The sequence below is a fragment of the Micromys minutus genome (genome assembly GCF_963924665.1).
Source record: "Micromys minutus genome assembly, chromosome: 18".
Classification (NCBI taxonomy): Eukaryota; Metazoa; Chordata; class Mammalia; order Rodentia; family Muridae; genus Micromys; species Micromys minutus.
The window spans coordinates 19,143,747-19,165,446 of NC_137953.1; the positions used below are offsets into that span (position 1 = coordinate 19,143,747).

A 21,700-nucleotide genomic window follows, 5' to 3' on the forward strand; every position below is an offset into this window, starting at 1 on the left:
ACCGGAGTAGAGGTCTGATCCAGAGCAAAGGTGGTACCTTTTTAAAACTACAGGCAACAAAGGTCAGTTAATTTGTATGATGTGTTTAGACAATTTCAAAGAAACATATAGCACATACATGTGCATATTTACCTTAACACATACTTACACATATGCATTCACAATAAAGACAATAGCAAACAGATGATATTGTCCATGCCTTAAAAAAAACAACTACAGCAAATCAATTAAGGATCGATAACTGATAAATGTCTCGGTCTGTCCAAGTTTTCTCTCTAAACTATGCATGCATATTGCTTGTTTCATATAGAATATATATATTTTGAAGTGTATTGATCAAAAATAACATTTAAACAAAATTAAAGTGTGTTGTTACCTGTTATATAAGACAAATGAACTGAAATTCAAACATTCATTAATGAATTCTGAGAGTCTTCTTAAAAGGGAATAAATGATATTTGTTTATGTTCACACACGCACACACAAACAAAAAACAAACAAAAAAATCACAGGTGCTCTGTCCCATTCTTATGAATATGGAGAGGAAAAGTCAATGTCCTGTGTCTTCTTCAGCAAACTTCTCCCTATGTTTTGAAACTAGGTCTCTTAATTAATATAGAGAGTTCCAGGTTTGAAACATAAATTAGCTATCAAACCCTATTTGGTTTTTAAATGTGAATATTGAGGATCTGAACTCAGGTCTTCTTGATTACATTTCTTACCCACTGTGCAATTTTTGAAGTGTCATGGCAAAAGTCTGTTTATGTGTGAAAATTATAATTTATATTTCAAGTTGTGTCCATGCATATCATATCTTTCTAAAATCTCTTATTTCACCTCTAGATATATGCATACTCAATGATACATTATTGTTTTTCCACAGAAAGTCAATATATTCCTTTTCTCCAAGGATTTATATTTCGAAAGACTGCAAAGAAAATAACCTATACCTTGCCTTGCCCAAGGCAATCAGCATCTTTCTCTTTTCATAATTCTTCTTTATCATTACTTCTTGTAATCTCCAAATTGAGTCTCAGTGCCCTGAAGGCCTGGCAGTTGTACCTCCCTGTATGGATGTAGAGACTGTAGCCTGGCTCATGTATGTTCTAAGGAGCAGTAGGTGCCTCTACACTGGTACCCAAGTATGTTCTGTTCTCATCAATAGAGCGCCACAACGGCTCTTTCCCTGGAAGTTCAAGGGCACTTGGAGTTATCAATATTCTGCTTAAGACATATCCTGTATCCCATTATGATATTGTACCCCATTAAGAATACTGTATCCCATTATGATATTATATCCCATTAAGAATACTGTATTTTATTATGATATTGTATCCCATTAAGAATACTGTATCCCATTATGCCATTTTAGTTAGGTGACAGTTGTACTTTCTCGTCCATGATCCATGGCTTCACCAGTGCTAGGCAGCTGGCCACATTTTCAGTGTAAAACACAATTTCTCTCTCATTAAGTGGGTCCTAGATCCACTCAAAGAGGTGATCATTATGGCCCAGGTATTTGTGCTACTGCTGAATCATTAGGGGTATCATTCCATGCTGGTCTTTGTGGTTTACTGGCATCATAACTGGGTAGGTGTATTGGTTGCTTCTCTGCTTTGGAAGAATACAATATTCTTTCTCTACTGCAAGCTTGCATTATGGCTTCTAAACCATGTAAAACATTCTTTCTTTCACTTTCTTAGGACTCTCTGCCCTTTTTTTCTTGGTTCGGAACTCTTCATCTTAAACAACATTCTATGTTAAGTAGGCTCTTTATTCACATATTCCCAGAGCAGCTGGAATTTCTCCTTATGCAGAACTGATCATACTTGTAATTATTTTTGATATTCTTATTTCCCTTATTCTGTGATTTAAAAGTACAATATATAGCAGCATTTAATCATTACTTAGTGAATGAAAATATTTTACCTTTGGAAACTAGAGGCATTTTGATATTTTTTTGGCATTCAAAATACTCTTTGTCAAACATCAACATGTTACAACACACATCTTTTAACTATCAACTAATAAAAAATAATATACTGTTACATACAGAAACACCTTGTACACTAGCATTTTCTAATATCTTAAAAAAGGATTTAAGAAATTATCATAATAATTTAAAAAGAAATTGAACAATTAAGCTAATGTAAAAATATGTGAGCCATTTTGATTAACTCATATAGAGTACATATGAACTGGCTAGCAAATTTTATTGATAATACAGATTTTCAATATAATACTTTTCATTTGCTCTTTTGTTTTTAAACAAAGGTGTAATTATTTCTTTCTAAAACTCAGGTCTATTTTTATCTGAAATACATTTTCTTCTTTTATTTAGCCATTAAGTAAGGTCCTTTTTCTCATTTTCTTTCCAGATCAGATAATTCTCTCCATGTGTTCTATGCATTTGGAAAATTAATCAGCCTTTGTCATTGTATATATGACTGATTCCAATAGAGGTGACAGCTAGAGTGTCTCACCATCTGGAACATCTTCCTCACAGTTCTGCATAGCAAAGCCTGTTACATTTTAGGTCTCTTTTGAGATGCCATAAGGTCCCTCCAACTCTTTCTAATTGTTTTCTATATTAAGCCAAGTCCCAATGGAACCAGTACTGTGATGGAAATTTTATTGTACATATGATGTTTGCTTAAATAACTGTGAAGAAATCATATGAAAAAGGCAATATTGGGTCAAACAAGAAGTAAAACTGAGAAGCCAACAAATGTGATCCATGTATGTTGTATGTATCATAAGATTATGGAAAGGAAGGGTTTATTCCATTTTGTTTGATAGTAACCATTTGGTATAGAATTATGTCAGGAAGTGGGGAAAGCAGCAGAAAAAAAAATTAGAGAAATTAAGCTCCATTGTTGTGTGCCTTGGTATACATGTTTAATGAGAATCTTGTTTTTTTTTTTTTTGAAAAACACAAAAGTATTACAAGAATATATATATTTTTTTAATTCCAGAAATATGATACAAGGGTGCCGCAGATTGTTCACAGTAGCTGACTATGATTTGTCTAGTGCTCTAGCAAGGTTGTGATTTTAACAGCTGCAGATTGTTTCTGCAAGTGTGTGAATTCTGGGGACTGTTCAGAGGGTATATAAATGCTAGGACCCTAATAGGCATTGTTGTTGTTGTTCTTGGTAGGTTGATGGTTGTTGCTTGTTTGCTGTTGGTTATTGTTCATTAAGTACCATGGACTATGAAGAAACAACCAGAAGAAGACATTAAATATCATGACAGGAAAAAATCAAACATGCCTCAAGGAATGCAATGTCCTAATCAGCAGGAACTTGTATAATTATAACTATGTCTTTTCTATCTAGTATTAGGAGGTAGATGGAATAGAAAAAAAATACTCACAAAATATCCAAAGTACAGGCATGACATGTACTTCGCATAAAGTATGAGTATGCACTGTAACAAAACATACCCTTCTCTATGAGTTTCCAATATTCTCTTTCCAATATATTTGGGTACCATTACTATCACAGGTCTTAGAGAACAAGCTTTTGTACAGTCTATATTTGGCACTAGGCTATAAGCTATAATAATACTATAAAAGAGTTTTCAATATGAATTCCATAATTTAGACATGTTTTTATATGTTTTGTAAACATCTGCTGAAAGAATGATAGATAAACAAATAAAGTACAAATTTTGCAATCAATTCAATATTAACACTATATCTAATCTAGGGTAGAAAACTTATAGGCACTGGTAGAATTTTCTGCCTCACAGTAGTGAGCAGAAAAATTTCAAAACCAAGAGTTTGGTTTAATCGGACAAAAATATGAACCACAAGTACCCAAGGTTTCACAGCTCCTGTTTCAGGTCACAAACACAGGCAAAAGGCCTGAACTGACCCAAAATATAAAAGATGCATAGTTACATTACCAGAGTCATCAACCAGCTATGGAGAGAGCTGAAAAATTCATAGAGGATACCACAGTCGCCTTAGAGTAAGGCCAGAGAGAGAAGTCAAACAACTTCCAGCCCAAAGCTACAGACCCATGAAAGTGATGTGATCTGACACAAGACAGTATCTAACCCTCAAAACAGGACTAAAAATAGAGCTTTGGATCCTATATAGCAATACAGTGATACATCAATGATCTATTATGAGTTAGTAGTCTCTTGACCATTGTAAAGCCTCAATTGAAGGAAAGATTTTTTTTTTAAAAGATAAAAAAAGCAAAAATTTCTACCAACAAAAATGAACTAAATGATGAGGTCAATCTAATATATGAAGGTAGGATTCAATAAAAAGATTTATTGAAAAAAATGAATTAAATTTAAGCTGGAAATGAAACATTCAGTATAAGCCAAATGAAAAGTAAGTGGAAAGCTTCACCAGTATGCAAAACAGATTCTCTAGTAGATATGGCAGAGTAACTGATCTATTCAGTAAAAATCAGTGATATATTAAATGTGTGTGTGTGTTTACAGAACACAAGAGAATTTTGAGATATGATGAAATGAGTAAATCTAATTATGGGTAGAGATGCTATTGTGGATATTCTATATATACCATACAATCCAGCTACACTACCCCTGGGATTTTACCTATAGGCCTATACTCCCTACAGAGACACATACACATTTATGTTCATAGCTGCTCTACTCCAAGTAGGCAGGAGATAGAATCAACCTGTCAACAGAAGAATGGATGAGGAAAATATGATACATATACACAATGGGATATTACTCAGATGAGAAGGAAAATGAAATTTGCAGTTGTATAGATGAAATTTAAATAAAAATAACTTTAGTGAAGTAACTCAGGCCTAGAAAGACAGTGCTGCATGGTTTCTCTCATAGGCATGTTCTGTGTGCTTAACTAGAAGCACAATTAAAAGATGGAAACTGGTGTTTGAAAGAGAAGATACTTTAAAGGGAGAAACAATGATAATCAATTAAAACAATTAAAAATATAGATATAGAGTTATGTAATACTAGGGATGAAAAAGCTTAATCAAGAAAGGGTGTGGCTGATTGGGAAATTCAGGGGATAAAGGTGAGAACTAGCTCAAGAAGGGCATATGAAAAGCTATAGGATTAAAGCAAGATTGGATGACTAGCTGCATGCATGTTGCATGAAAGAAGTAGGTAGGGGGTTCCAGAGGTTACAGGATTAAGTTTGGATAAGGGTGTGAGCATAAGGAAGGAGAGAACAGTGTGTGAGTGATTTAACTAAAGAATGCAAGCTTTTAATATAATGATTTCTAAATAAAACTTAGGAGTTTAAATAGAATTATCAGATATGGGTGCACATTGGTTAGTAAGCGAAAAATCACAATGCCAATCACTGTATACGTCCGTATTAGTTATACTGGGCATGTAGGTCATAGAAGTCACCTAAAACAAAACAGGCTGTTGGTTACCTACCATACCTACTTGGGAAGACATATTGCTGATAATGTCACAGGTTTTTGCTTTGGGACATGGAGAAATTAATTTAAAACTAAATGCCAAACTTCCTTCTGGATGGCTGAGCTTTTAAAGTACTGAAGTTCTATGTGTGCTGCTGGAAGAGAAAAGAAATTAATAGTGTCACCGAGTGCTGCTGTAATACTATGATTGTTTGTATATGCTTGACTCAGGGAGTGGCACTATTAGGAGGTGTGGTCTTGTTGGTGTAGATGTTTCACTGTGGGTTTAGCCTTAGACCCTCACCATAGCTGCCTGGAAGCTAGTATTCTACTAGTAGCCTACAGATGAAGATGTAGAACTCTCAGTTCCTCCTGCACCATGCCTACCTGGATACTGCCTTGCTCCTACCTTGATACTGGACTGAACCTCTGAACCTGTAAGCCAGTCCCAATTAAATGCTGTCTTTATAAGACTTGCCCTGTAATGGGGTAGAGAGGGTGATTAGGAGAAAGTGCATCTTTGTGAAGAAAATTGGAGGGGGAGGGAGTTTGGGGATGAGGTGGAGAAAGAGGATAACATTTTAAATGTAAATACAGAGAGTAGCTAATAAAATATAAATAAACAAATAAACAAACAAACAAACAAATAAATAATAAAAGGAAAAAAATAAGAGTTGCCTTGGTCATGGTGTTTGTTCACAGCAGTAAAACCCTAACTCAAACTCAGACAAGTACTAAACTGTTAGGTGACATCTCTCCCCTGGTATAGTACTTAGTACAGACATTATTGCTATAGCATAACTAATCATTTTACTCTTACTTTTTACCTGATCTATAAGATAATATCTCATGACTTTTACTGTAATTCTGATCAGAAACCCATGACTACTGTGGTGCTAAATCCTAGTATAGAACCTGCTATTGTTACTTCTATAAATTGTCATGATGTCAAATCACTTTTGAAATTTTTATCTTTATGCACATAACATGGGCTGCACTAAAACTTGAACAGAGAAGGTCACAAACATGGTCAGAGTTTTTGTTTTTTGAGGGTGCTCGCACTTGTAAGTTTTCTATGCTCTCGTAGATGACCCCACACTCAAGCACATATGTGTAAGGGGCCACAGTCAACGCCCTGCAAAGATGGCGCCAGTTTCCGGGGCCATGAGTCAGCTAAAACTGACAAACAACCTAAAAGCGCATGCGTAAAGAGCAAGGCGCGCCAAAGTCACAGCCCATCTTGGGGCGTAATCATCAGACCACCAGCGAACAGCCAATCAGGTAGAGACACGCTTCCCCCGCCTCCCTCAAGGGTATAAAACTGGGTGCTTTTCCACCTTTCAGGGTCTTCCTCCATTAAAGATTTGCTGCAGAAGGATCCTTGTGTACCACGTCCGTTCTTGCCGGGGAGATGGTGGCATGAGACACATATGGGCAGTATTAATAGTACTTAGTGGATTATCAAAACAACAGCAGTAATAAAAATAACACATGAAATAGAGAAGACACATCAAAATTACACTGTAAGATACATGAGGGAAATGAGAGGTGTATATGATCATATTTATTATATACATGTGCAAACTTCTTAAAAGTAAACTACAATAAATTTTATAAAAAGGAATATTCATACTTGTCACAATTGGGCACAGGTTAACATTTAAAGAGTAAGGATTCTATAGATAAACATCACCTAGCCTTTTTGCAGGGGTCTGACTGTGTTATCTGCCAGGGAGCTGATACATTCTGCCCTGTCTACAATAATTTATAAATGTTATAAAGAGATTCTTTCAGCTGTGGCTCCTGAGTTTCTTGTCTGTGTCCTGATGTCTTCTGCCTTTTGTATCTGGTCAACACCTACTGATTTTATATATTTAACTAAACATATTTGAAAGCTTATTGATGTTATAAAAGATCAACAAATTCAGTTAAATCACATGTCCACTTATTCTTAAATTTTAGTAAATAACATTGTAATTGCATTCAAACATAAATTCAAAGTAAAAACTGCCAAAAACAGTCATGGGAATTTAGATACAATCTTTATAATAATACAAATTACTATTCCCATTATTCTAAGGTGTAGGTGTTTTCTTAAACAAACCAGTTTGGCCAGGGCATCTCAAGCATTACTATGAGCATGTAAAAGGGTAAATGATATAATTGAAATAAAATGTTTAACCAAGGAACATGGTATTTAGAACTAATAATCTATATAGTCTTTAGTAAATCATTTACTTCTGAGGTGTGCTTTACTACGGCTCAAAATAGGGAAGACTGGGCTAGAGTAATATTATTAAATAAGTTAGAGTAGTATGATCAAATAAGTTAATTAAATGCTATTTTACCTCAGTACTCCAAAATTATCTTATTAGCAAAAAATTAGAATTTTAAGATTAAAAAACTAAAATCTGCTGTATGATGAATTTAAAAATTATCCTTTTAGTTCCCCTAAAGGTTGAAAAACTGGTGAGTAGGAGATCTAGGCAGCCAGGGAGCAGAGAGATCTCTGTGGCATGCGCATAGAAAGCACACCCCCGCCCTGCCCTGCCTGATCCAGGGACCAGGAACACAACTTCGGAACATCTGTTTCTACCCAGAGACTCTGAGGTGTAGAACAGGGCTCGGCCCATCTGCCACCTGGACCATTGGAGATCCAGGGACACAGACCAGATACAAGGGAAAGGTAAGAACATATCACTGACAACAAAATGGCAAGAGGAAAGCGATAGAGTATATCCCAAGGAAACCAAGACAACCTGGCAACACCAGAACCCAGCTCTCCCATAACAGCAAACATTGGAATGCCAAACACTTCAGAAAAAGAAGACACAGATCTAAAATCATACCACAAGATGCTGATAGAGATACTTAAACAAGAACGGGAGGAAAAGCAAAAAGATTCAGAAGCTTTTAAAGAGGAAACAAGAAAAACACTCAAAGAACTAGAGGAAAACAGAACCAAAGAGATGAAGGAATGGAAGAGGGAATTTAAAACAGAAATTGAAACAATAAGGAAAACACTAAAAGAGATAACCCTAGAGGTAGAACACCTAAAAAAGAAATTAGGAATCACAGAAGCAAGCATTTCCAATAGATTACAAGAGATGGAAGAAAGAATCTCAGAGGCGGAAGACAACATTGAAAACATAGACAAAACAGCCAGAGAAGATGCACAAAACAAAAAGCTCTTAACCCAAAAGTCCAGGAAATCCAAGACACAATGAGAAGACAGAACCTAAGGATAATAGGAATAGAAGAGGGAGAAGAGTATCAACTAAGAGGCACAGTAAATATCTTCAATATTCGTAGAAGAAAACTTCCATACCCTGAAGAATGAGATGACCACGAGCATAAAAGAAGCCTTCAGAACTCCAAATAAGTTGGACCAGAAAAGAAATACCTCCCAACAAATAATAGTCAAAACACCAAGTGCCCAAAGCATAAAAAGAATACTAAAAGTAGTAAGGGAAAAAGGTCAGGTAACATAAAAAGGCAGGCCAATCAGAATCACACCCAATTTCTCAACAGCGACTATGAAAGCTAGAAGAGCCTGGACGGACATCATGCACACCCTAAGAGAGCAAATGTGCATCCCAAGCTGCTATACCCAGCAAAACTATCAATCACCATAGATAGAGAGATGAAGATATTTCAAGACAAATCAAAATTTACACAATATCTGACCACAAACCCAGCACTACAACGAATTATAGGTGGAAAACCCAATACAATGAGGGAAAATACAGCCTAGAAAAACAAAAAAACTCCTAAACAAAAAAACCAAAAGAAGAAAAAGACACAGACAAAATATAACCCACAAAAGCAATAATAGCAGGAAACAGAAACAACTATTCCTTGATATCTATTAACATAAATGGACTCAACTCCCCAATAAAGGGACATTGGCTATCAGACTGGATACATAAAGAAAAATCCAGCCTTTTGCTGCATACAGTAAACTCATCTCAGAGACAAAGACAGACACTATCTCAGAGTAAAAGGGTGGGAAAAAAACTTCCAAGCAAACAGCCCCAAGAAGCAAGCTGGAGTGGCTATTCTAATATCAAATAAAGTAAATTTCAAACCAAAAGTTATCAAAAAAGATAAGGAAGGACACTTTTTACTCATTACTGGGGAAATCTGTCAGGAGGAACTCTCAATCCTTAACATATATGCTCCAAATAAAAAAGCACCCACATTCAGGAAAGAAACGCTACTAGAGCTCAAAAAATACATTTTACCCCACACAATAATAGTGGGAGACTTTAATACCCTCTCTCACCAATGGACAGGTCATGGAAACAGAAATTGAACAAGGAAACTGCAAAACTAGCAGAGACTTTGAACCAACTAGAATTAATAGATATCTCAGAACATATCATCCTAACGTAAAAGAATACTCCTTCTTCTCAGCACCCATGGCACCTTCTTGAAAATTGACCACATAATTGGACAGAAAATGAGCCACAATCGATATAAGAAGATTGAAATACTCCCATGCATCCTCTCAGATCACCATGGTCTATGGATGGTCTTTAACAACAACAAAGACAACAAAAAGCCCACATACACATGGAAACTAAACAACGCTCTGGTAAACGATAGCAGGGTCAAAGAAGAAATAAAGAAAGAAATTAAGGATTTTCTAGAATACAACGAAAACGAAAACACAACATACCCAAACCTATGGGATGCAATGAAAGCAGTACTGAGAGGAAAACTCATAGCCCTAAATGCTTCCAAAAAGAAACTGGAGAGAGCTTATATCAGCAACCTGACAGCACAGCTAAAAGCCCTAGAACAAAAGGAAGCAGATATATCCAAGAAGAGTAGACGGCAAGAAATACTCAAAATTAGGGCAGAAATAGACCAAATAGAAACAAAAAAAAACCATTGAAAAAAATCAACAAAACCAAGAGTTGGTTCTTTGAGAAAATCAACAAGATTGATAAACCCCTAGCCAGACTAACTAGAAGGCAAAGAGAGAGTATCCAAATTAACAAAATCAGAAAGGAAAGTGGCGACATAACAACTGAAACTGAGGAAATTCAAGAAATCATCAGATCCTACTACAAAAACTTATACTCCACAAAATTGGAAAATCTGGAGGAAATGGACGAATTCCTAGACAGATACAAGATCCTAAAGTTAAACCAGGACCAAGTAACCATCTAAATAACCCTATAACACCTAAAGAAATAGAAGAAGTCATCAAAAGACTCCCAACTAAAAAAAGCCCAGGTCCAGACGAGTTCAGTGCAGAATTTTATCAGACATTTATTGCGGATATAACACCAATACTTTCCTAAGTATTCCAAAAGATAGAATCAGATGGAATACTACCTAACTCATTTTTTTGAGACCACAATAACCCTCGTACCTAAACCACACAAAGACCCTACAAGGAAATAGAACTTCAGAACAATCTCACTTATGAACATTGATGCAAAAATACTCAACAAAAGCCTTGCAAACCGAATCCAAGAACACATCAAAACGATCATTCACCATGACCAAGTAGGCTTCATCCCTGGGATGCAGGGGTGGTTTAATATAAGGAAATCCATCAACGAAATCCACCATATAAACAAACTCAAAGAACTAATTCTCATGGTCATCTCACTAGATGCTGAGAAAGCATTTTACAAAATCAACACCCCTTCATGTTAAAAGTCCTGGAAAGAACAGGAATCCAAGGTCCATACCTAAACATAATAAAAGCAATATACAGCAAACCAACAGCCAACATCAAACTTAACGCTGGGAAACTTGAAGCAATCCAACTAAAATCAGGGACTCGACAAGGCTGCCCACTCTCCCCCTACCTATTCAACATAGTACTGGAAGTCCTGACTGGAGCAATTAGACAGCAAAAGGAGATCAAGGGGATACAAATCGGAAAGGAAGAGATAAAAACATCACTCTTTGCCAATGACATGATAGTGTACTTAAGTGACCCCAAAAATTCCACAGGAGAACTCCTACAGCTGAAAAACAAGTTCAGCAAAGTGGCTGGATACAAAATTAACTCAAATAAATCAGTAGCCGTTCTATACTCAAAGGACAAACGTGGAGAAAGAAATTAGGTAAAAGGTACCTTTCATAATTGTCACAAAATCTATGAAATACTTTGGTGTGACTCTATCTAAGCAAGTGCACGACCTGTATGACAAGAACTTCAAACCTCTAAAGAAGGAAATTGAGGAGCATCTCAGAAAATGGAAAGATCTCCCATGCTCCTGGATTGGAAAGATCAACATTTTAAAAATGGTCATCATACCAAAAGCAATCTACAGATTCAATGCAATCCCCATCAAAATTCCAACCCACTTCTTCATAGAATTGGAAAGATCAATGTGCAATTTCATATGGAATAACAAAAGACCCAGAATAGTGAAATCCATCCTTAACAACAAGAAAACATCTGCAGGAACCACTATCCCTGACCTCAAGCTATATTACAAGGCAATTGTGCTGAAAACTGCATGGTACTGGTACAGAAATAGGCATGTAGATCAATGGAATAGAATAGAAGATCCAGAAATGAGCCCTCATGTATATGGTCACCTGATTTTTGACAAAAATGCTGTAAACATTCAATGGAAAAAGGACAGCCTATTCAACAAATAGTTGGTGCTGGTCCAACTGGCACTCAGCATGCAAAAGAATGAAAATAGACCCTTTCTTATCTTCTTGTACAAAGCTCAACTGTAAGTGGATCAAAGATCTCCACATTAAAACAGACACACTGAAACTATTAGATGAGAAAGTAGGGAAAGCCTTAGAACACATAGGCAGAGGAGAAAATTTTCTGATCAAAACACCAATGGCTCAAGATCTAAGGTCAAAGATTAACAAATGGGACTTTATGAGATTGCAAAGTTTCTGTAAGGCTAAGGACATTTTCAAGAAAACAAAACGGCAACAAACAATGGGAAAAGATCTTTACCAACTCCACTTCAGATAGAGGCCTAATATCTAAGGTATACAAAGAACTCAAAAAGCTAGACACCAGAGAATCAAATAACCCTATTAAAAATGGGGTACAGAGCTAAACAAAACGTTCTCAGTTGAGGAATATGGAATGGCTGAGAAATATCTGAGGAAGTGCTAGACATCCTTAGCCATCAGGGAAATGCAAATCAAAACAACCCTAAGATTCTACCTCACACCAGTCAGATTGGCCAAGATCCAAAACTCAGATGATAATAGATGCTGGCGAGGTTGCGGAGAAAGAGGAACACTTCTCCACTGTTGGTGGGGTTGTAACTGATACAACCACTCTGGAAATCAGTCTGGCAATACTTCAGAAAATTGGACATAATACTACCTGAAGACCTAGCTATTCCACTTCTGGGCATATACCCCAGAGACACCTTAGTACACAACAAAGATATATGCACCACAATGTTCGTAGCAGCTCTATTTATAATAGCCAGAAGCTGGAAAGAACCCAGATGTCCTTTAGAAGATGAATGGATACAAAAATTGTGGTACATTTACTCAATGGAATACTACTCAGCCACCAGAAACAATGATTTAACCAAATTCTTAAGAAAATGGCTGCATCTAGAGAATATCATCCTGAGTTAGATAACCCAGTCACAAAAGAACAGACAAAATATGCAGTCACTGATAGTGGGATGCTAACCCCAGAGGCTCGCACGGCCCCAGAAACAACTCACAGACTGTATGAAGTCCAAGAAATAAAGAAAACCAAACAAAACAAAAAAAAAAAAAATAGTCATGTTCAATTTTTACCCACCAAGAACACATTGACAAATCCCAGGTTGCACCCTGTATTACATGTACTGTCTGCTCATTGTAAAAAAAAAATTATCTTTACACACCAAGAAACTTTGACTATTTTTAGGTTGCATCTTGTTTTACATGTATAATATCCTCTTTGTTACTGGTGGGATCTTTATCACACTATCAAACCTTTAAATAAAAAAAAGTACTGACAAAAATGTATTGTAAAATTTTGTGCAAAAAAAGCTTAAAATCTGTAACTTTATCTTTGTTTTGTAAAATAAAGTCATTAAAAAAAAAAAAAAAAAAACTCAGATGACAGCAGATGCTGGTGAGAATGTGGAAAAAGAGGAACACTGCTCCACTGTTGGTGGGGTTGTAAGCTGGTACAACCACTCTGGAGATCAGTCTGGCAGTTGCTCAGAAAAATTGGACATAGTCCTACCTGAAGATCCAGTCCACTTCTGGCAATATACCCCAGAGATCCTCCAACTTATAATAATAGGGCACATGTACCACAACGTTCATAGCAGCCCTATTTATAACAGCCAGAAGCTGGAAAGAACACAGATGTCCTTCAGTAGATGAATGGATACAAAAATTTGTTATATTTACACATTGGAGTACTACTCAGCTATTAGAAACAATGACTTTATGAAATTCCTAAGAAAATGGATGCATCTAGAGAATAACATCCTGAGTGAGATAACCCAGTCACAAAAGAACTGACATAATATGCAGTCACTGATAATTGAATACAAGCCCTAGAAAGGTCTGAATACACCAGATACAACTCACGGGCTATATGAAGCTCAAGAAAAACAAAGGTCAAAAAGTGAAAGCCTCAGTCCTTCTGAGGAAAAAAAAAATAAGTGTATAGCACCCTCTCAGAGTGTGGGACTCCTGGACATAAATCATTAATAGTTCAAAAGCTAAGAATATATATAGCCTTGTGGTATATTTTGGTATTCAAAAATCATTATGTTTAATCTATACACACCATGAAAACTCTGCTTCCATGTTATGTTCTGTTCTTTATGCTTATGGTAACTAGTGGAATTTCAATGCATACTATCAAACTTCTAAAAGAGTTAAGTACTGACAAAAATTATTCATATGGTGTTATGCCAAAATGCCCTTAAAATCTGTACATGTATCTCTCTTTTTTTAATAAAGTTGAAAGAGGGAAAAAAAGATTCCAAAAATAAAAATAAAAATTATCCTTTTAAATAATAATCTTGACACACTTAATTGTTGTAGATATTTTGTGTGTAAGATAATGTCATACAAATTATACCATTGGAAGTGGAAGTAAATGCAGTCAGCATAGAAATGTTTTAAGGTGCTTTAAAAATGGTAAACTGATAATATTAATTTTATTTGCAAGTGATATCTACGTGTATTTGAAAAGCACCAAGAAGCTCTTTTTAATGTTTTCAGAGCAGTCAAAAAGAAAATAAATATCAGTATCTTTCTTATCTCGTATGTATAACCCATTCATAATAGTACATGTGTGCACACACATATAGCAATACATATATACAGCACACACATATACATATACACATAGAACACACTTATATAAAAACATGCATATATTAACATTACATATGTGTATATACAATGCATATCTGAAATTATATACATATCACAACATATACAATAATACACATATGTAGACACAACATACACTTATACATAGACTCAAGTATTCATATATATCACATACATGTATGCATACATAAATCACATATACACATGCAATTTAATACAAATACAAATATAGAAGAGTAATAATGTAGTTTAGGACCAACAGAAAACGCAGTGCAATGAAAAATGAAAGAAGAATTTAAATCTTTCAGGACAACAATATAAAGAATAAAAGCCCAATATTTAAAATTGCAACTCCTTTGAAGATCATATACAAAAATTCTATATACAACTATAATATGAGGTGCTGGCACTATGCATTTCTACTTTAGAGGAGAGAGGGATTTCTTCCTTTCTTCCTGTTGAACATCTCTTTTACTTGTAATATTATATTTGTAATATTATGTTACCACTTCCCACAATACAGTTCAGAGCTGAAATAGGAGTCTCTGAGAACAGCAGCCTTCCAGGCACTGGGTACGTATTCTACAGTTGTCAGCTGTGTCATATTCCAAAGCCTTTGCTTCAGACTGGTATTAGGAATACAATGAATTCAGGACCAGATGTTCATTCTTATTCTTACCTGCACTCTGTATGGTTTGTACAAAATGAACCAATATTGTATATTTGTGTACATAGCATGCCCTTATCATAGACAGATATGCTGTGTTTACATGAATATATATCCAAATGTTGTCACTAGAATATTAACACCAAATAAAGATGTATGCATACTGCCTTTCTCTCCTTAGGCTTTGCCTTGCCTTTTCTCCCCCTTTGGTTCCACATATGGATAGGCTGCTATGAAAATCAGTACTACACCTGCATACTTAATGCTAATGGGGGAATGCCTCCAGATCCCATGGCTGGCAATGTTCTTCAGCCCTAATTTTCAGCCTCTAAACAGGGTTACAATCCCTGGGCTTTGGCCACCTCTGGTGGCCCAGCCAACACCTACTCTTCTCTCTTGAGTTGCTATGTAAGTTCAACACACTCTCACAGTGTTTAGTTGTGTGCCTTCTCATCATTTGTATAGAATGAGTTAAACACTTCAATTGGGAGGGGAGAAAAATGCAATTAGGGAAAATTAACTCCATCCTCTTAAGGTCAATTTAAACCAATGATTCTCAACCTGTGGATCAAGACAGTTTAGGGGATGTATATCAGATATCCTCCATATCAGATATCCTCCATATCATGTATGTTGCATATATGAATATGTGAGTCTATGTGTGAGTGTATGTTGTGTCTACATATGTGTATTATTGTACATGCTGTAAGTACATGTGATATGTATATAATTTTAGATATGCATTGTATATACACATATGTATTGTTAATATATGCATGTTTTCATGTAAGTGTGTTTTATGTGTATATGTATGTGTGTGTGCTATATATGTGTATTGCATTATGATCCACAACAGTAGCAAAATTACATTTATGAATAGTGAAATAATTTTATGGTTTAGGTCACCATAAATGAAGAACATACACATTTTATGGCGTCTCTTTCTTTCATACTACAGTCTCACTGAAAAAGCATTTCCTAAGTAAGCCCCTAGGCCACTGTTCTCTTAGGAGGAAGCTTCAGGAGAACAGATAGATGCAGGTTCCTGTGTCCTCTCCAAATCACGCATTAATAAATTGGCAGCTTAGACTCATGTTCAACAACCTCCCTTGGATTCACACCTGCCAGCTCTCTACAGAGATAGTGCCGGGAGATTTTGGCAACACCTTAATTTCTATTTGTTTTATTCATTTTCCATCCAGGGGGGTGGGGGGATGTTTCTCTGCCAGTGTGTTCAGCATATCTAATTCTTAAGTACTTTGGTTGTTAGCCTAAATTCTCAGCAAAGTGATTCTTCATAGAGAAATGGCACCAACATAACAACAGTCTATTCTCCACTGAAAAATCACTTTCCTTCACTCCATGTTCTTTGATCATCCATTTTACATGCAATGTGAAAATTTTCCAGACATTTCACTGTATTTTCTAAATGTGTGCATATTTCAAGTGACTAGTCATTTTTCTTTTTGTTTCGGGAAAGAAAGGCAAACATATAAGAAACAAAAAAAGGATGGGTAAGGTAAACAACGTAAACCTCCTCACTGCTGTCTCCCGTGTATAGGTTGCAAGAGAAATTTGTTTGTTTTATTAATCATTTCATTTTAAATCAAAGGAGCTGTGCAAGACAAACTAAGGATGTCAGCAAGGACGACATGACAAAGAGGCTAATCAACTGCAGAGTGCTTATACCACCAGGAAGAGACAAATGACATAAACTGCCTTCTGGGGATGGAGCAGGTAGCTAAGCACAGTCAGGTCACCCTGGAAGACCATACACTACCAGTGAAGAAGTATACAATCTATACCCAAAATAGTTCACGGTACAGTAATGTATTAACCATTTACACATTGTTTATAATAGAAGATAAATGTCCTTGCATCCAATGGCTTATCTTGTTTTACTCAAATGAGGGACCATGAAGCCTATTGTGAGTGTTTCCTGCTGATGTTCTTTGATCGATAAATCAAAAGACAAAGGAACAACATTTTGTGCCTTGTAACATGCACCATAAAACCTTTGTTTCTTCACCCTAAAGGCACAACCACAGCAATGTAAATTTCAAACCGTCCAGTTCCATTCTTGCATAATTCATCTTCTAAATAAGACCTACCTCTTCTACATTACTTTGTCTGTTATAAATATTTTATTCCTTCATTTTTCTGGTCTGATTTGGCAGCATTGTCAGTGAAAGAGAAAACAAACTAGCATGAGACACCTAGCCACACCCACCCACCTGCCTTCTCACCCAGCTTTGAGTCCCAATGGATACTTACCTTCTTGATGGTCTCTAGCATGGACCGCCCCCCCTGCCAGGGTTTGGAGTTCTTTCTGATACATGACAAGCTCGCCATGCTGTGCCACTTGCGGTCCTCAAGCTTCTTATGGAAGGCATTCGCAAGCAGAAGCACCGTGTCATAGATGTACAGGTTAGAAATCTGCAAAGACATTAGGCAGCAGTCATCAGACCCTCTCCTATGGCCATCCACAGGGAGGTTTGACAGCGTGGCAACTCTCTCCTGCCATCCATCAATGCTTCACTGAGTTGCTTGCTAGGTGGGGCATTTTTTTCTTTTTATTCCTTGGCTATTTTTAGCACTGAGCATAAGTCCTGATTATATACCTCAATTGCTTTCCTGGTTATTAGGGTATGAAAAAGAAGGTTAAAAAACATCTCTTTGACAGAGGCAAGGCTACTACTGTTGGTGTCAGTCCTTAGAAACATCGACTGGTCCTTATTTCTCTCTGAAGAGGTGAACTTCCCAAGACATTCAAATTGAAAAGGACAGTGAGTAATAGTTTCTCAGTATGTCAAGTTTTCACATTTTGATTATTCATAGGGATTCAACTATCAATGTTGTTTCATATTGAATCTTATATGAATGTCATAGGTTCCAAGTGGGAATCAGTCACTTTTGTGTGCTTGTAGAGCGCTCTGTAATAAGGAAGGACAGTTCTCAGAAGGATTCATAAACATCAGAATGAGTAGGCACATACAAAGCGCTGTGGTGATACACAGATACCACAATCCACTGACAGGACAAATGCCAGGACTCTTGGGTCACCTGTGCATGTGTGTTTTTGGTAACTTTTTAATCTACAATAGCCATGCTTTCTATTCGGGTAGTTAAGCAAGTCAGAGCCGAGCTTTACCCCAAGGTCTACTGCAATCCTTAACTAAGTCTTGCCACGGTGACCACCTATGCCTCAATTATTTACTGGTGTTGCCTAGTTTTTACGAGGATATAAGAATTTTTCCAGGAAGCATGAGCATGCACACAGAGGTGAGAGGTCAGTGGAAACAACCTAATGTCCCCTTAGTGCCTCTCTGAAGGAAAACTTAAACAAAGACTAAGCTGAGCAAGAGAGGTAGTGATAGAAACTCATTTTCACCTCAAAGCACTCCGGCTTACTTAGGTTTTCCTCGTGTCATATTTTCACAGTTTTTCTGGTAAAGCAAGGAGAGGCTATGCAGATTGTCAGTGATTGTAATTAATCAAGAAGGAAATTCACAATGTCTTCTCTGCACATTACAGAATGCTGTGGAGATCCAGCCACTGGGATAAATAGAGTTTGATGCTATGCACAGCCGTTGAACAGAATGTCCCAACAATACCTTGTGGGCTTTGTTTCACATTTCAGAGAATCTTTAATCATCTGGGATTGTTAGGTATCATTTTTGTGCAAATTTATAGAAGAGGCACACTAGTAGATGTGGGAATTTCATTGAAGAGGTATCAAAGACACTATGCACTCTGTAAGACTGAAGTAACTTTTATATGGAAATATCTGGGAGCATTGTTACTATCACCCAACACAGATAAAGTTGGAGAAACTAGGTTAGATTGGCAGAAATCCATTATGAGTGAAGTGTGAGATCTGAAGGTAAAAGTGGCTCATGGACTCATATCAGAATGAGTGTGCAAGGATCCAATAGAAAAATGAAAAAACACATGAAAGATAAATGGGTCATAGCTAATAATCCACAGAAACTTTTCAATAGAATTCTCAAAATGACAGGAATGATATGTTCTGCATAGCTTCTCTTACACCTCTCCTCACCCCTGCTTCCCACCTGCCCTGGAACACTCAATCCACTTTCTTGCCTGTCTCAAACTACTCATCAATTCTGCTTCTGAGTCTGTTCTGGACCACACCTCACCCCTGCTTCCCAGCCTGTCCTGGACCATTTGTCACCTCTGCCTCCCAGGCTGTCTTGGAATTCCTTAAACTGGCTTTTCCACCACCATCTATATTTTGATCCTCCCTTTGCTTTGTGTGAGATGACCTGAGAGAATCCTTCTATGTGCCCTTTCCCCCCTCCAAATAGCTATCTTTTGTCACATTTCATCACAAAGGTTAAACTGTAGAAGAATCCTTCCTGTTAATCTTTTTTTTTTTCTGCCTGATGACCTAGGCAGTCCTTTGAAAGGTAATTTATTTCATGAATGTTTCATAGAGGAATGTCCTACATGTCTGGTCCAACAAATGCTTCCACTCTCTTTTATCCTCTGTCTGCCCTGCCCACCCAACCCTTTGCTGTGTCCAATTGCCTGTCCCATTCCACACATTTTGCTTCTTCTTTGATCCTCTGTGTTTAAACTGGACCATTCTCCCCTATGTTGGATGAAGCTATCTATTGAAGCAGAAGTGGCTGTGTCATTCCCTGAAGACAACAACTTCTTCTCCCCTAAAGATCTTGACAGCCATCCTTTCTGTGGCTCTAAGAAAACTCAGTTCATCCCTGCATTGAAAATTGCTGTCCTGTTAAAGCTGTCTAAAGGTATGAATGAAGATGCATGCCATATTTCCTTTTTTCTCTGTTTTTGTATTTTTATTAATTAAATATTCTCTTTACTTACCAAACAGTCTGAAGTCTACTTGGGTTTCAATGATAAGTCAAATAATAAGACAAATGAAAAAAAAATCCATCAAGTTGAAAGTCAGGTGGTTATGATAGAAATTAAGGTGTAAGGAATTTGAGCATTGTTTTTCATACCTGATAGTTCAGAGAGTCATTTTGTTCATACCTAAGACATGTTTTCTGAGCACCTGTGCTCACTGTAAAGGCAGATGCTTTGTACCTGACACATGAGAGACATCTTTCAATGCCTGCCCACTTCCCTCCATTTGACTACATTGCAAACAACCTTTTCTGAGGTGTTAATTGTCTTCATCTATAACTTCTTCCTCAAGCAGGTTCTCATTCTCCTCTGAGGTGCACGTTGGCTCATCTCCATTTCAACACCATCTACTGACTTTATGGTCACTGTCTTCATGAGTTCTTTGACTCCCCCCCATACAGTGATGCCAAGTCATCTGTCTCAGTATGTCAGCATGTAAAAAGCTGACTTCAAGTTTTAGGCACACATTTCATCCCTTCCTCATGCCAATAACTGTTTGAAAATACGAACATAAACTTGTCTCTTACAATCCTGCACTCCAACATCCATTTTCTCATAACTGATTCACATTTCTGCCACCACACTTCTCTGACACCAGAAAACCTCCAGGAACCATCTGCCACTTGCCTTGAAAACCCTCTGTCCTTCTGTTGATCACTGACAGATACAGTCTCTAGGCTGCCTGCCATGCTAGACCTCTTCCTTTGTCTGCCTCTTGTTTCTCCTTTCCATAAAAAGTTTAGTAACTAAAACCGACACATGAATGCAGATGCGAGCTGCCTGGAAGACAGGACTGGGAGACAGTCTCTCTCTTGATCTTGGCAAAGTGCTTCTGACACAGAGTCCAAGACTGTATTAAAGTGGTTCACAGCAGATTTGACTTGCACTGTGATCACATTGAATTTGCCTTCAAAGTAACGATTTTGAGCAGCTGTCAGACCAAGGCTCCTCTGTCTAGATTTTCTGTAATTGACTATAAAACTACTTGATTTCTATGGAATTTCAACCTTAAGGATTATTACAAGTCGATACTAACAGTTCTGACCTTGATTATGTAATGCTACATAATCTTTTCCCTCATAGGTTCCTGTCTTCTACAATTTTGATCAGGTGGAGATTGACACGTGAAAAAAAGTTGGAGGACAGAACTTTGTGAATGAGTGTACAGAGGATATTTATCTAGGCATAGTAAATGGTTGTGACTCTGTACTGCAAACTGACCTTAAAAGAATAGCTGGTGGCAAGCAGTACAATCAGAATTCATTCAGTGCCACAGGATGAATTTAAAGTACATTCCAGATATATCAAATCTTAAAGGATTGACTGGCATATGTAGGTGATTCGGACTTATAGAAAAATAAATAGTTTGGTTGACATATTTTTTGAAATATTTTAGTTTTATAACATGTCTGATGTTATAATTTTAAATGTAACTATA

At 36.7% G+C, this 21,700-nt stretch overlaps 1 protein-coding gene across 3 annotated transcripts in view; it reads right to left on the reverse strand.

Moving 5' to 3' along the window:
• GRID2 (glutamate ionotropic receptor delta type subunit 2) overlaps positions 1 to 21,700 on the reverse strand; it is a gene marked incomplete at both ends in the record, with an annotated part of 1,350,985 nt that overhangs the window by 543,565 nt on the left and 785,720 nt on the right. For all 3 annotated transcript variants that reach the window (XM_080932483.1, XM_080932484.1, XM_080932482.1), the window contains one exon: positions 17,635 to 17,796. In XM_080932483.1, coding sequence (XP_080788609.1) covers positions 17,635 to 17,796 — 162 coding nt within the window. The remainder of the gene's footprint in view (positions 1 to 17,634; positions 17,797 to 21,700) is intronic.